Source organism: Nilaparvata lugens, chromosome 11 (genome assembly GCF_014356525.2).
Source record: "Nilaparvata lugens isolate BPH chromosome 11, ASM1435652v1, whole genome shotgun sequence".
NCBI lineage: Eukaryota > Metazoa > Arthropoda > Insecta > Hemiptera > Delphacidae > Nilaparvata > Nilaparvata lugens.
Window position 1 is genome coordinate 23,616,771 of NC_052514.1, and position 15,118 is coordinate 23,631,888.

The 15,118-nt window shown below is 34.7% G+C and overlaps 1 protein-coding gene across 3 annotated transcripts in view; it reads left to right on the forward strand.

Moving 5' to 3' along the window:
• The window catches only part of LOC111048008 (fasciclin-2), a 283,669-nt gene that overhangs the window by 238,819 nt on the left and 29,732 nt on the right, over positions 1-15,118 (forward strand). For all 3 annotated transcript variants that reach the window (XM_039437906.1, XM_039437907.1, XM_039437908.1), the window contains exons 2-4: positions 11,531-11,711; positions 12,639-12,799; positions 13,861-14,126. In XM_039437906.1, the coding sequence (XP_039293840.1) occupies positions 11,531-11,711; positions 12,639-12,799; positions 13,861-14,126 (608 nt within the window). The remainder of the gene's footprint in view (positions 1-11,530; positions 11,712-12,638; positions 12,800-13,860; positions 14,127-15,118) is intronic.

Genomic DNA, 15,118 nt, shown 5'->3' on the forward strand with positions numbered 1-15,118 from the left:
ATAAAAATGATGACAATTCTGATTTGAATATATTTTCAAGATATGAACTTTTTTGCTAAACGCTATTAAACATTTTATAAATAAATACTATTTGAATAATTCCAATAGGGGTATTATAAATATAATATACATTGTATAAATATTATTGATCGTATGTTCGTTTACGTATCTTAACAGTATTGTTGTCCATATCTTTGGCAGAATTTTTCAATTCCAAATTCAACAATACTCACAGTAACCGACCGTCCATTTTCGGGTCTGATAAATCACCTCATTTATCAAATAAAAATAAGATATGGAGATATAGGGAAAAGGGGAAAAGGGCTTGGTTTCCTCTTTCCCTATTCCATTCTCATAAGCACAAACTGTTGATAGATGTAGAAGTCAGCAATTAGATACTGTAATACTGTATATTATAGTTAACGCATCTTTCGATTTATCTCTTTTCACTTCCTCTCTTACCATCATACTCATCCATTATTCATCACTCCCTTCAAATCTGTTATTCGATCGTTATAGAGACAAAAGACAAAGTTATTGTTATATTGCGAGAGACTTGGATATAAATCCGATCGGTAATACTATATCAGTTTCTGTAACGTATGTATCAGAAACAGAGGATTTTCCTGAGAGGCACAAGTAAGATTTCAAGATGTTTAATAGGATTATTGTTTTGATGGGGAGAAAATGCAGTGTAGGCTGTGGGCTGTGGAAGCGATTGTTATGTTGAGCCCTGTAGAGCTGCAGCTCTTGGCAATGATCAGTTGAGAGATTATTTTGTTGAATGGCCCGTTATTACCACAAATCAAGACGTAATGTGTTTTGGAACAAAGGGTCCGTTAGAAAGATCGATACATTTGGAGAAAAAAGAACTGTCACTGTTTTAGAAATGTGTATGTGATAAGTATCTTCATATATCTTGAAAAATTTAGTGTTTTATATCAATGTTATACATCGTATGTATAGGCTCAAAGTATCAATGATTTGTAGAATAGATTTTCAAGTCCGAATAGCAGTGTAAATGTCCATTTCAAGGATGAATTCTTAATCAAGAACGGTTCCTCATCCAATTCCCAATAATATATAATTTATGTGTTACATCCACGGTATATTTAAGAAATAAATATACGAGTAATATTATCTACATAGAAAATGTGTTATTCAAAATTGAAGTCACTATGGTTGTCTTTTTAGAAAATTTCAGTGATCTAATCGGGTAGTATAAAATAAAAATAAGAACATTTCCAACTGTATGCTATATTATATAACGTGAGTGATATTAGTTGATCTATTAATGATTTCCCTCCACAATTAACGTTTTTCATGGAAAATTAGAAATCGTAATTGTAGGGTGAATTTCCCTGTTAATCTGTTAAACAAATAACATTTATTCACTTTTTTTGATGTGATTTTTTGGGAAAAGTGGATCGCTTACTTGAATAATTTTTGGCAACCAAACAATCAATACATTTGAATTCCACAATCTTTCCAAAATCCTCTCCAATTTCACCGTTCAACGTTTTCCTGTTTTCATTGGATGAATTACCATTTCATATTGGACCGTCTTCTTGCTAAAAGGGATTCCCTCTATTTTTGTTTCCAGCCCCTCGTGTTTTCTCCTCTCTTCTGTTTTCGGCGTTCGTGCACTCTCCTCCCCTCGACCAGTTTAGACTTTCTTACACTGCATTTCCTCGTTGGTAGCCTCAGATCCCATTCACTTCCGAATTGAAAACGAATACTTTAAGCCCACATACCACCACTGTTCAAATCGCCTCTTAATACGTTAGGCCTCGAGGAAATTAGAAATTCTGGAAATTCGATCATTTTATCCTATGAGAAAGTCAATTGTTTGTCGGAAGATGGAGGGATGAAGAGCACTGCTCAAATCCATCCAGTTTTACTATTCGTATATGACCCCCTCAACCCCAGCCAGTCAATCTTCCACTCATGATTTCCAATTCAAAATCAGCAGTGTTTTCCTTCAAGCATGAAATACTCATCAACTTTCATTTGAATCAATTCAAACCAACCATCATAACTCTATAAAATTTCTACAATGCTACTCTATTGATCTAATTGGAAAAATGTACTTTTTTAATAAAGTTCTTCTATTGTTTTAAGTTATGAATTCATTCATTTTTTTTGAATATATTGTGTATACAAAAATTTCAACTGAATGATTAATGTATGGAGTATCTCTAAAATACATTTGAAAATAGCATTTTATAATAGTTTCGTTTCAAATTCACTCCATGAAAACCCATGAGAGTGCCAACAAACTACATCCCATCACTAATCCTGAAGAACGAGTTCTATGAAGGGTTGATATCAATTAGATGACCGCAATGTGGCGAACAGCATGAAAACAACATTCGATCACATACATAACTGACTGTTGAACCCTTCCCTGCCAGTAAAACCGCTTAGGCTTTCATCAGTGGAGGTTCAGACTGATTGCTAACAACATGCTGTGAAAGCTACAGATGCGTCATCCAATGTGGTTTCCACTATCTTCCACCCTCCTCGCACCCTCTATTCCTCTTCCTATGTTCCATCTCTTTTCCTCCCCAACTCACATACATCCCCATTTGGTGACAATTGCAAACATCATTAAAACAAAAGTCTAGGCGTCGATCGTTGAATAGCCTCTAGAATGTTTGAACAATATGACAGTGGAGTGTAGTGTTGGTTTCTATGCTACGAGCTGCTATTGGACAGTTTGTTGATCTCTGTCCTCTGGACAATACTGCATACAGATTAATGAACAAATCTTTTGTGGACCAATGATCATGGTGTAATGTACATCTGTTGTCAATGCTGCGAGATGTTTATCGTATTTGAGTGGGTTGAGTTCTGTTATGATTCACGTCAGCCAACTACTGTCCAATAATGAATGTCTATATCACCACTGTATGTGAGGATTCGCATCCTGTAATAATAGGCTACATCCATAGTAATGCTGTGATCGCAACATAATAATTGTAGCAACCGGAACGAGAGATAATGGGTACTGACAAATATGAGCAAGTAAAATACTAATTCACAATGTAAACTATATGCTTCTATCTGTTTTATAATGAGTACAATTATCAATATTACAAAAATAGTTTAATACCTTCAATTTCATTCAGATTTTTCAAGAACATTTACAATTTTTAACTATGTTAACATCGCATTTCGATTCTAAAATCATTGTCTTTCAAGTTTTGCATTTTTCAACATACAAGAAGTATTTGAAAGTAAGAAGTACGATTCATCTCAGAATTGACTCCTTCTGACAAAGCAACAATTTGAAAAATCTTTCGAGCTAATGAAGTGACCTTTTATCAAGAACATGAACTTTCAGCCTCCGCAAAAATCAATATTCATATTGAAGAAGACGTTGACAAGTGAAGGATAGTCACTATCAGTAATGAATAACAAATAATAATAATTGTAGAGAATTGATCGATGTAACTATAAAATAGTTTGAGTGTTTTTTCATTAGATATATATAAAATTTTTTACTTGAATTATTAAAATTATTAGAACTTTCATTCCATTCCAAAGCCTCTTCATTTCAAACTGAAATCGCATTGAACAATGATATGACCCATGAAAAACAACATAGTCATAAAGTTTAATTTTTACATACCTCATTAATAAAAACTATAATAATATTAAAAAAGACAGTTACAGGAACCAAAACATACTGAGAGCAATTTGCATAGTAATTCGCTGCTCTACAAAATCGATTTGCTTTGAGAAAGAGCTGATTGAGGTTTCTAAAACGCAGACCGGACTGTCAACAACTCATTAGTGCCTGAATTTGAGCCGGACTTCAGGCAGGATGGAGAATATACATGTAGATAGCCGGCTCCACTTAATTGAGTCCAATAGATTAAATTCCACCTTTCATCACATGTCCTATCTAAATAGATTGCATTGATCTATTTTGCAGTGATTGCATGGTTCAAAGAGAAATTTAGTTGCGTTAACTCTTCTGTCACTGTATTCAGTTGCGTCGAAAGAAAAGAGATGATAGCGTTGAACCCGATTCAAATTATAACATCTCCGTGATGTGATTTTTCAAAATTGTCATCCTTGTCGACTCACAATATTATTTCAACCATGAAACCGTCTTAGTGATTATCTACAGATCAACGGGAATACTGTATTGTCTGTATTCCCCTTTCATCCAATATAATTCCTCTTTTCAATAACTGTTATTAACCTTAATTATTTTTGAGGTATTCAATCATACTGGTTACAAACTATATCCTCCATGAGGGAACAACAGCTCCATCAGCATGAACTCTCAACTACCTAATTTTAACAAGAGTCCAATAATACGTTTTAGTGATTCTCTAACTAATAATAAGTTATGCTAATATTTAATATTTCTTTCACTTTTAGTCTGTGTCTGTGATGATCATCAATAATGCATTTCCACGATAATTCTATATTTGAATAAAATTATCAATAAGATAGATTCGCTCCCGTAGGAATGGAATTTCTCAAGCACTACTCCGGTCTCATATTCCTATTCCCTGCGATCCTCCACCCCATTCATTCACTTTCTCTTACTAATCCACTTCCCTCACTGTCGTGCAATGAATCAATCATTGTGGCTCGCCCACTACATACCGCTGTGAAGGAAATCGATGGCTTTTCATCCCTCATACATCTTCTTCATACCGTGCCTGACATCATATCATATAATAATGGAGAGTGAATTCTAGATGACTGAATATTCAGTAAATGATGACTGTCCTTGGATATTGAGCTGTCCTGGCGTTGAGATGACATTTCTTGAAGGGCAAGTACGGAGTAATGAAATAAATTCCGGTATCAGATAATTGATCTCTGTGACATTGATGATTGAGTGAGTCTCTATTATCATATATCAGTTTGAATAATCTTTCCCCTTATTCAATAGATGAATAGAGATAATATTACAGAGGCTTACTATTATCGAGGAGATATAGAATTTTCATGGAATATTTTGAAGATTTTTGGTTATGTCACCGATACTCACGACTCACGACATTACTTGTCTTTACGGTGTATTGATTTTTAATTGATCTCTTATCCAATTCTCTATTGTATTCTTTGAGTATTGAGAGGTCTAGTGAACTTTCAGCAATTCATTGTATTCCACTTGATTTACCTAAATCCGCCGAGTGACTCACTGACCTAGTATGTTTTTGTATGTTTTTGATTTCCCATAATTTCTCTATGCCAGTGAAATTTCTCTGTCAGTGCTAGGGTCATCGAAGGCAGAACCCCTTGTCTTTCGACGAAAAAAACTCTATTTGCTCTATTTGCTCAACTCTATTTTGCTTGTGGTCTTTCATCTTTCAGTTGATTAGTTTTCACTTTAGTCGATCTTCAACATGTCAAGTAGACATTACTATCAAAACTACGCCTCATTAATAGATGAATAAAAAAAATAATTTCAGTACATATCTGGGAAAGGCATCGCTACAGGGCTTAAATGTTATATTGAAGAGAAAAAACTCAATGCACAATCTGCAGAATATTTTTGGAAGTCCAGACCACCTTTTACTGTTCTCATTCCAAGCTATAACTTTTTTTATAACTTTCCTTACATCCATTGATCGATTAAAATGACCATGAAATGTTCTTCCATGGAATCTTCTTCCATGAAATGGCAAGTAGATTAGATGTCACGTAATCTACACTTTACTATTCTATCTTGTCTTCATATTCGATTCACAATGATTCTGATTCAATCTCTGAATCAATAAAATCTGAATATTGAACGGCAATTTGTTATGCAATTCTTATTTTCGCTGCTGTGAACATTTTTATTAAGACAATGAATGGGAGCATTTTAGAATTCAGAGCTATCTCTTCTAAATACTATTGCGATCATTTCCATGAAAAGGATTAATATTCTTGTATTTATTTATTTATTCATACATTAATAGATATTATCATTCTCAACTATGAATTCATCCAAGAACAATATCAGATAGGCCTAGACTGATCAAAACTCGATACTCGTAATCAGATAAGCATGATTAGTGCAACACCAAGTACCAAATCCATCCTTTCTAGATTAACTACTGAAACCCTCCCCTCCCTCCCGACAACACGCTGCGATCATCAAGTCAAGAAAAACATGTCATTAATGACATGCAAACTGTTGGCTGCTGATACTTGCGTTGCACGCGTGTATCGATGCTCGGCTTCATTTGATGTCGATATGGGCCGCTGACACCCTCCTAAATGTTTTCAAGATCAATCATCCGCCCTGAAAAGGAATGGGGTGAACGGTAATGAACCGAGTACACTAGTGCTGTTTTTTCTACAACTAGAGTGCTATACTGAGATTCACGTTCAACTGGCAGCATTCCCCGTTAAATAACATCAATGCTTCCTATTCAAACAGTGATGACAGTTCAAAGTGAATATCACTCCACTCCAGTATAGTATATACATTTATAGTGAGATGTATGGTATGGCTCATTGACTGTGAGTGCTATTCCAAAAGGGTTTGTTTGTCAACTTGTCAACTACACTCTTCCACAGTTTTTCTTGTTTAAAACATCATGGATCTCAATTATTGTTTCGAGAAAAACTGGTTTGTAAAGTATTTTGAACTTTCAATAAGTTTAAATGGAATATGAATATGAATATGAATATGAATATGAATATGAATATGAATATGAATATGAATATGAATATGAATATGAATATGAATATGAATATGAAAAGAAACAACGTTTCTTTTCAGTGAAGATGAGAGCTCTGTTGAGTTGAGAAGTTATAAGTTCTGCATTGAACTGAGTTCCCCGATTTTCTAGAACTCTAGAATCATATTGAAAATGGAGTCCAGGAACTAGGTCTCTTGGATATGCAAGAGAACGAAGTCGTAATTCTTACTTCCACTTGAAAGTTTGTATCATTATATTTTCACACACAATTCAATAAGTGAATGAATGAATGAGAATGAATAAGGAGGAATTAAGAAGGAAGAATGAATAAGAAAGCAAAAATAAGTAATTGAAAAACGCAGTTTTTTGTCACATCCACATTAATTTTATTAGACTTGTACAGAAGACTGCAGTTTCGTGTTAAAACTAACACATCTCAGCTGTAGTGTGTCTAATGTGGAAGTGACAAAAATAAAATTGTTTTTTCAATTATGGAAAAATTCCACAATTTCAGTTCTTATTCAACAAATTTTATCATTTATGAAAAATAAGTAGTTGAAATATGAGGGGGGAGGTTCATAAGATCCTTAGGAAGAGTGGGTTCGAAAAGGGAGGACGATTTGGAGCAGCGAGGAGGAGGAGGAGGAAGATTTGAAGGTAGGAGGAAGAGTAGGAGGTAGATGGAGGAGGAGAAGGTGAAGAGGAGTCAAAGGAGAAGGTTGATGGAGTAGAAAAGGTAGGGAAAAGAGTAGGAGTAGAAGGTGAGAGGAGGAGGAGCAGTAGTAGTCGGAGGAGGTTGTAAAGGAGGAGGTTGGAAGAGGAAGAATTGTAGTACAAGAAGGAAAAGGTAGAGGAAGTACTAGTATGAGAGGGGATAAAAGGAGATGTGGGAGGAAGAGGAATAAACAATTGGAAGAAGAAGAAAAGGAGTAGGTGATCGACAGAGTTCGAGGAAAAATTAGATGATCGAGTTCGAGAAAAAAATTAGGAGGTCAAATTCGAGAAAAACATTGAGAGAAAACAAGGAGTTGGAGAAGAAGATGAAGAGGTGGATGGAGTGATATGAACTGAGAAGCGAGTATGACAGACAGACAGACAGGTGGATAGCAACTGGTGATGCTGACAATGGAAGTCAAAACAATGAACGCCTGACTGGACCAGTCTGATAAGGCAATCACACGCACGCACATGCCCCGGCACAAGCAACAGCACAACAATAATATTCTATCAGGGTGAATAGATTTGGAACACAAGCGCCGCTTCAACAATGAGTCAAACTTCACAGATGAAATTTCTCTGTCAGTGCTAGGGTCATCGAAGGCAGAACCCCTTGTCTTTCGACGAAAAAAACTCTATTTGCTCTATTTGCTCAACTCTATTTTGCTTGTGGTCTTTCATCTTTCAGTTGATTAGTTTTCACTTTAGTCGATCTTCAACATGTCAAGTAGACATTACTATCAAAACTACGCCTCATTAATAGATGAATAAAAAAAAATAATTTCAGTACATATCTGGGAAAGGCATCGCTACAGGGCTTAAATGTTATATTGAAGAGAAAAAACTCAATGCACAATCTGCAGAATATTTTTGGAAGTCCAGACCACCTTTTACTGTTCTCATTCCAAGTTATAACTTTTTTTATAACTTTCCTTACATCCATTGATCGATTAAAATGACCATGAAATGTTCTTCCATGGAATCTTCTTCCATGAAATGGCAAGTAGATTAGATGTCACGTAATCTACACTTTACTATTCTATCTTGTCTTCATATTCGATTCACAATGATTCTGATTCAATCTCTGAATCAATAAAATCTGAATATTGAACGGCAATTTGTTATGCAATTCTTATTTTCGCTGCTGTGAACATTTTTATTAAGACAATGAATGGGAGCATTTTAGAATTCAGAGCTATCTCTTCTAAATACTATTGCGATCATTTCCATGAAAAGGATTAATATTCTTGTATTTATTTATTTATTCATACATTAATAGATATTATCATTCTCAACTATGAATTCATCCAAGAACAATATCAGATAGGCCTAGACTGATCAAAACTCGATACTCGTAATCAGATAAGCATGATTAGTGCAACACCAAGTACCAAATCCATCCTTTCTAGATTAACTACTGAAACCCTCCCCTCCCGACAACACGCTGCGATCATCAAGTCAAGAAAAACATGTCATTAATGACATGCAAACTGTTGGCTGCTGATACTTGCGTTGCACGCGTGTATCGATGCTCAGCTTCATTTGATGTCGATATGGGCCGCTGACACCCTCCTAAATGTTTTCAAGATCAATCATCCGCCCTGAAAAGGAATGGGGTGAACGGTAATGAACCGAGTACACTAGTGCTGTTTTTTCTACAACTAGAGTGCTATACTGAGATTCACTTTCAACTGGCAGCATTCCCCGTTAAATAACATCAATGCTTCCTACTCAAACAGTGATGACAGTTCAAAGTGAATATCACTCCACTCCAGTATAGTATATACATTTATAGTTAGATGTATGGTATGGCTCATTGACTGTGAGTGCTATTCCAAAAGGGTTTGTTTGTCAACTTGTCAACTACACTCTTCCACAGTTTTTCTTGTTTAAACATCATGGATCTCAATTATTGTTTCGAGAAAAACTGGTTTGTAAAGTATTTTGAACTTTCAATAAGTTTAAATGGAATATGAAATATGAATATGAATATGAATATGAATATGAATATAATATATTAAATATGAATATGAATATGAAAAGAAACAACGTTTCTTTTTAGTGAAGATGAGCTCTGTTGAGTTGAGAAGTTATAAGTTCTGCATTGAACTGAGTTCCCCGATTTTCTAGAACTCTAGAATCATATTGAAAATGGAGTCCAGGAACAAGGTCTCTTGGATATGCAAGAGAACGAAGTCGTAATTCTTACTTCCACTTGAAAGTTTGTATCATTATATTTTCACATACAATTCAATAAGTGAATGAATGAATGCGAATGAATAAGGAGGAATTAAGAAGGAAGAATGAATAAGAAAGCAGAAATAAGTAATTGAAAAAACATAGTTTTTTGTCACATCTACATTAATTTTATTAGACTTGTACAGAGGCCTGCAGTTTCGTGTTAAAACCAACACATCTTCAGCTGTAGTGTGTCTAATGTGGAAGTGACAAAAATAAAATTGTTTTTTCAATTATGGAAAAATTCCAAAATTTCAGTTCTTATTCAAAAAATTTTATCATTATTTATGGAAAATAAGTAGTTGAAGTATGAGGGGGGAGGTTCATAAGAAAGAGTGGGTTCGAAAAGGGAGGACGATTTGGAGCAGCGAGGAGGAGGAGGAGGAAGATTTGAAGGTAGGAGGAAGAGTAGGAGGTAGATGGAGGAGGAGAAGGTGAAGAGGAGTCAAAGGAGAAGGTTGATGGAGTAGAAAAGGAAGGGAAAAGAGTAGGAGTAGAAGGTGAGAGGAGGAGGAGCAGTAGTAGTTGGAGGAGGTCGTGAAGGAGGAGGTTGGAAGAGGAAGAATTGTAGTACAAGAAGGAAAAGGTAGAGGAAGTACTAGTATGAGAGGGGATAAAAGGATTGATGTGGGAGGAAGAGGAATAAAAAATTGGAAGAAGAAGAAAAGGAGTAGGTAGTCGACAGAGTTCGAGGAAAAATTAGATGATCGAGTTCGAGAAAAAAATTAGGAGGTCAAATTCGAGAAAAACATTGAGAGAAAACAAGGAGTTGGAGAAGAAGATGAAGAGGTGGATGGAGTGATATGAACTGAGAAGCGAGTATGACAGACAGACAGACAGGTGGATAGCAACTGGTGATGCTGACAATGGAAGTCAAAACAATGAACGCCTGACTGGACCAGTCTGATAAGGCAATCACACGCACGCACATGCCCCGGCACAAGCAACAGCACAACAATAATATTCTATCAGGGTGAATAGATTTGGAACACAAGCGCCGCTTCAACAATGAGTCAAACTTCACAGATGGCATTTCTATGTAGATCCTCGCTAGGTGGGTCGCGCTCTGTTCTGTCCCGAAACAAACAAATTTCAATTCATCTAAATAGCTAAATGTCAAGCTGTTTGTTGATTTTACACATGAAACTCTCAACAATGGATTGAATAGACTAACGAAAATTGCATTATTATATTGGTCATGCTTTTATGCTGTTCATAAAAACTTTTATATTATTTCTTCTTTTGTGGTAAGAAACAAAACTTAATTGGGAAAATTGAATTGAAAGAGAAACAAGACAAGAGAAAATAACAAGTCCCTTTGAACTCTCAAAAAATAACTGAGTGTTTGTTTGAAATTTTAAAAATGAGTTTATTTCAATCTAATAAAGGAATCACTATGTATATTTTTCGTTTTGTCTCTGATAACGATAATTTTCAAAGTGAAGGCGAAAATTTCATGAATTGCCATAACTGGGAAATATTTTCCAAAAAATACATGACATTCTTTCCATGTCAAAATTCATGAATAAAACTGCGGTGATGTAGGTATTCTTATGAGTATTAATGATGAGTAATCAAATACATTACTCAAAGTGTAATAGTGATACATTACCTAACTTTTTTATTATGAATAGGAGTAAGTGAGTAAGTGAGCTGTAAGAAAAAAATCGAAGAAAGAAAAGAAAGGCCGAAATCATAAGTTGGTGATACTAGTGAATGGTATGAGATTTTATTTGAAGAAATGGTTCTAAGACTTCGTACGGATTTGTATTTGTAGACCGATTGGATATTCAAAGGAAAAATTACTAAACCAAATTTTCTGTCTTCATTCATGATTGTAAGTTTCTTTTTATTCTCTATTATTGGAAATTAAACCTTCGATACTAATATTTTCAATTTGTGTTGTGTTGCAGGACTGTGCTTCATATCGTTGACAAATGCCGTCGAACTTGTCATCAAGCCATCGGAAAATGTTCAGAAGAAAGCGGTCGGGAAAACGTTACTCCTAACCTGCAACTTGGAAGGTGGCGAATACCATCTCTTGACAGAATTCGAATGGAGGGACCCTTTCAACCAAGTTATCAACAGTCAAATGTAGGTTTGATTTCCAACGATTGAAACAATATTTCAATTTTCATCATGCATAGCTACTTTTCATGATTCCGTACTGAACATTCATACATATTCCCTATAAGAATATCAATCTGGCATTTTATTTTAATAACTAACGAATGCATGATTGACACAATAAATGTCTGAATCTCAGAAATGTTATAGAAAAAACTAGATGGCTTGACCATGGTTTTACAAGAATGTATTTTTTTAAATCGTGAATGTAACTATATTTTGAAAAATGAAATTGTTCAGAAAAACCTATCATGTAACGGTATTATATCTTAGGCTTCTAAACTTGAGAATGCTATGCATTTTTCCTAACTTGTTATTATAAAAAATTGAATTCATCACTGAAATAAACTCCCAAAGTTTTTATTCCGACTTTAGAATTTGTTCGTATTCCTTCGGAATCATATCACTGACCGATTGAAATATAGTTTATGAAACTGGATAATTACAGAGATAAGTACTGATTTCTCTCTGATATTACTCAATGCTCAAATCTTATTAATCATCATTCATAATTCCGAATATTTTTTTCTTGTCTTGATAATTTATTGACACTTACCTATATTACATTTCCACTGTCCAATCTAGAAAATCATTGCTGTGCAATCTTGATATTTAAAATCTCTAATCTGAATAGAATTGAAATTTCCATTTATTATTCCACTGTAAGATACGATAAAATCATTGTTTTAATTCATTTTTCAGGTTAAAAATTCAATAATTCTGATCTCCAGAGTTAATTGGTTTTTCTTCAATGTTTGGAATTATTTCTATTCATTGATTGATCTGATAATTCCTGTTATATCGATAATTTATTCAATTTTCATCATAATTTTGAGTTATCTTTTGACTCTATTCTGATATAATTTTGTAAAATAATTGTGTATTTGTTAACAGGAGCAGAATGATAATGCCGATGACAACAGAAAGATGGGCAGACAACAAGCTGGCTCTCATCATCCCACAAATGAAAGAGGAAGGCTCAGGAAACTACACTTGTTCAGGAGTTTATGCAAAATCGCAGAAATTGACCAAATCTGTCAAGTTGGAAACGTTTGGTGAGATAATTTTGTTTTCTCAGATTTCAATATAGGTCTATGAGTTACTATGAAAATTCTTTGTTGGATAATATGAGTTACTTTGAAAATTGTTTGTTGGATTGAAATGAATACCGTGTAGTTGGCACAACGAGTATCAGTTCGATAATATATATAATGATAATTTATGGCAGTAATTATCATAGAAGCTCTAGTGTCATCAGCATAATCATAAATGGAGGTTCAAAGATCATGGAAATTTGAAAAGTATGTATAATTACACTAATGTATGATTTTATGCTTTAGAAATGGTTCATTATATTTTTCGATAAAAACGAGTACAGTCCAAACTGCGATGGAAAAATACTATGTTAACGAAAGTCTATGGACTACAGGCTAAATGTTGCACAAGGCACAACTTCCTCGACGACATGCATACGTAGTATCCTAGAAATTCAATTAGCAGTACAGTTTTGTATCATGTATTAATTTATGCAATTCATGTTTTATTCATGACTTCTGCGATTAATGTTTGTTTCTGTGTTCGAAATTCGATTAGCGCTATTGTTCAAAAATTATTGTCCATGCTGGCATATGAATAATTGGAATATTATATCCATTCCCAACTCTCTTTATCTCTATCTTTATCTTAGGGTTGTGTGGCAGAGAGGACCAGGAGTCCTAACTCTACCCTAATAAAGGCAATTAATCAATCAATTTCTTTTCATCTTCCTATATTTCTTCCCAACTCATCTACATTTTTATTTATTTTCATCTCCATCTCAATCTGTATTTATTTCCACCTTCATCTGCAACTTCTGTATTTTTCCATCTTCACTTCTTTCCTCTTAATTTTCTTTTTTATATCTTCCCATCTGTATTCCTTTGCATCTCCATTCCTTTCCTCTTCATCGCCATAAATGTTTGTTTCCATCTGTATTCATGAATCAAGATATTGTAGTTGTATTGTATACTCTATTGCATATTATAATATATATACTAGATATTCTATACTATATGCTTATCTTGTCAAATAGAGAGTTTGAATTTGATTTTCAATGTGTTGAATGTGTGTTTGACAGTGAGCATCACGTGGGAAGACGCGCCGACCGAGCAGAACGCGATTGTGAACAAGGACTTCAAGATCAAGTGCCGCGTGACTGCCAACCCGTCGCCCGTCGTCAACTGGATGAAGAACGACGAGCCGATCACCACCAACGAGCACTACGTCATCGAAGCCGACGGCATGCTCATCAGGCAGGTGACCGAGGCAGATGACGGCTACTACAAGTGTCGTGCCTCGGTCGTCGACACTGGCGAAATTGAGTTCAGGAGCATCAAGGTTGAGGTGAGTAGGTTCAAACCTTTACACTTATGGAACAATCATTGAAAAAAATTACATAGGTTAGTAGTCCTGGCGACACATTTCTTCACTACGCTACTAGAAACAGGAATAGCCTGAGAGATGAGGCACTCCAAACTACCATGTTGAACGAGGGGTGAGGAGTTCAGGTATTCGCTTGTATAATTGAATTTACTGCCAGCTCGCTTTTGAAGGAAATAATCGATACAAATGTTGGTATTCAATTGAACCAAAAGTTGCTGTGCAGTTGCTGTTGCAGTTGCTGAGAGCACTATGAACCTCAAGATGGTAGATAATAAATAATTTCATGATGTTTAACAACTTGACAAATCCAAACACATCTTTTACAGATGGTTAGTGGCAGTAGCGTAGCCAGGATTTTGAAATAGCAGGGGTTTATTCAATAATTTTGAGCCTCTTATAGACGTGGAATTCGATGAGAGGGGTGGGGGTTATCTAGAAATTTTTGGGCATCTTTTTCTGGCTAGGGGGGAGGAGTTGTAACCTGAAACCCCCCTCCCCCCTTCGCTACAATTAGACCACAATACTACGATCATAATACTTCATAATTAGATACAATATCATCATACAATCATAATTCTTTATTATAACTGAATCACAAATAAAGTATCATAATACAATAATTTCACAATCAATATATCATATCATAATGCAATCGTAATACACTACAAATTAAATCACAAATATAGTTGACAAACAATACCCTAACTAACTAAGGGTATTGCAAGATAACGTCACTGAAAATTTAAAACAACACTAATTTAAAACGAATAGCAAACAATGATAGTATATATTGTAGATGAAAACAAAATAAGTTGTGTACTGAAAAAGGTTTTATTCTTACAAAACTCGTGGTTTCCATGCTCAAGACATCATCTCCAATTGAATTTAATTTCTTATTACAGTATTCAATTCAATACTGTTGATGTTAAAATACTCAGCCTGGACAAAAACCT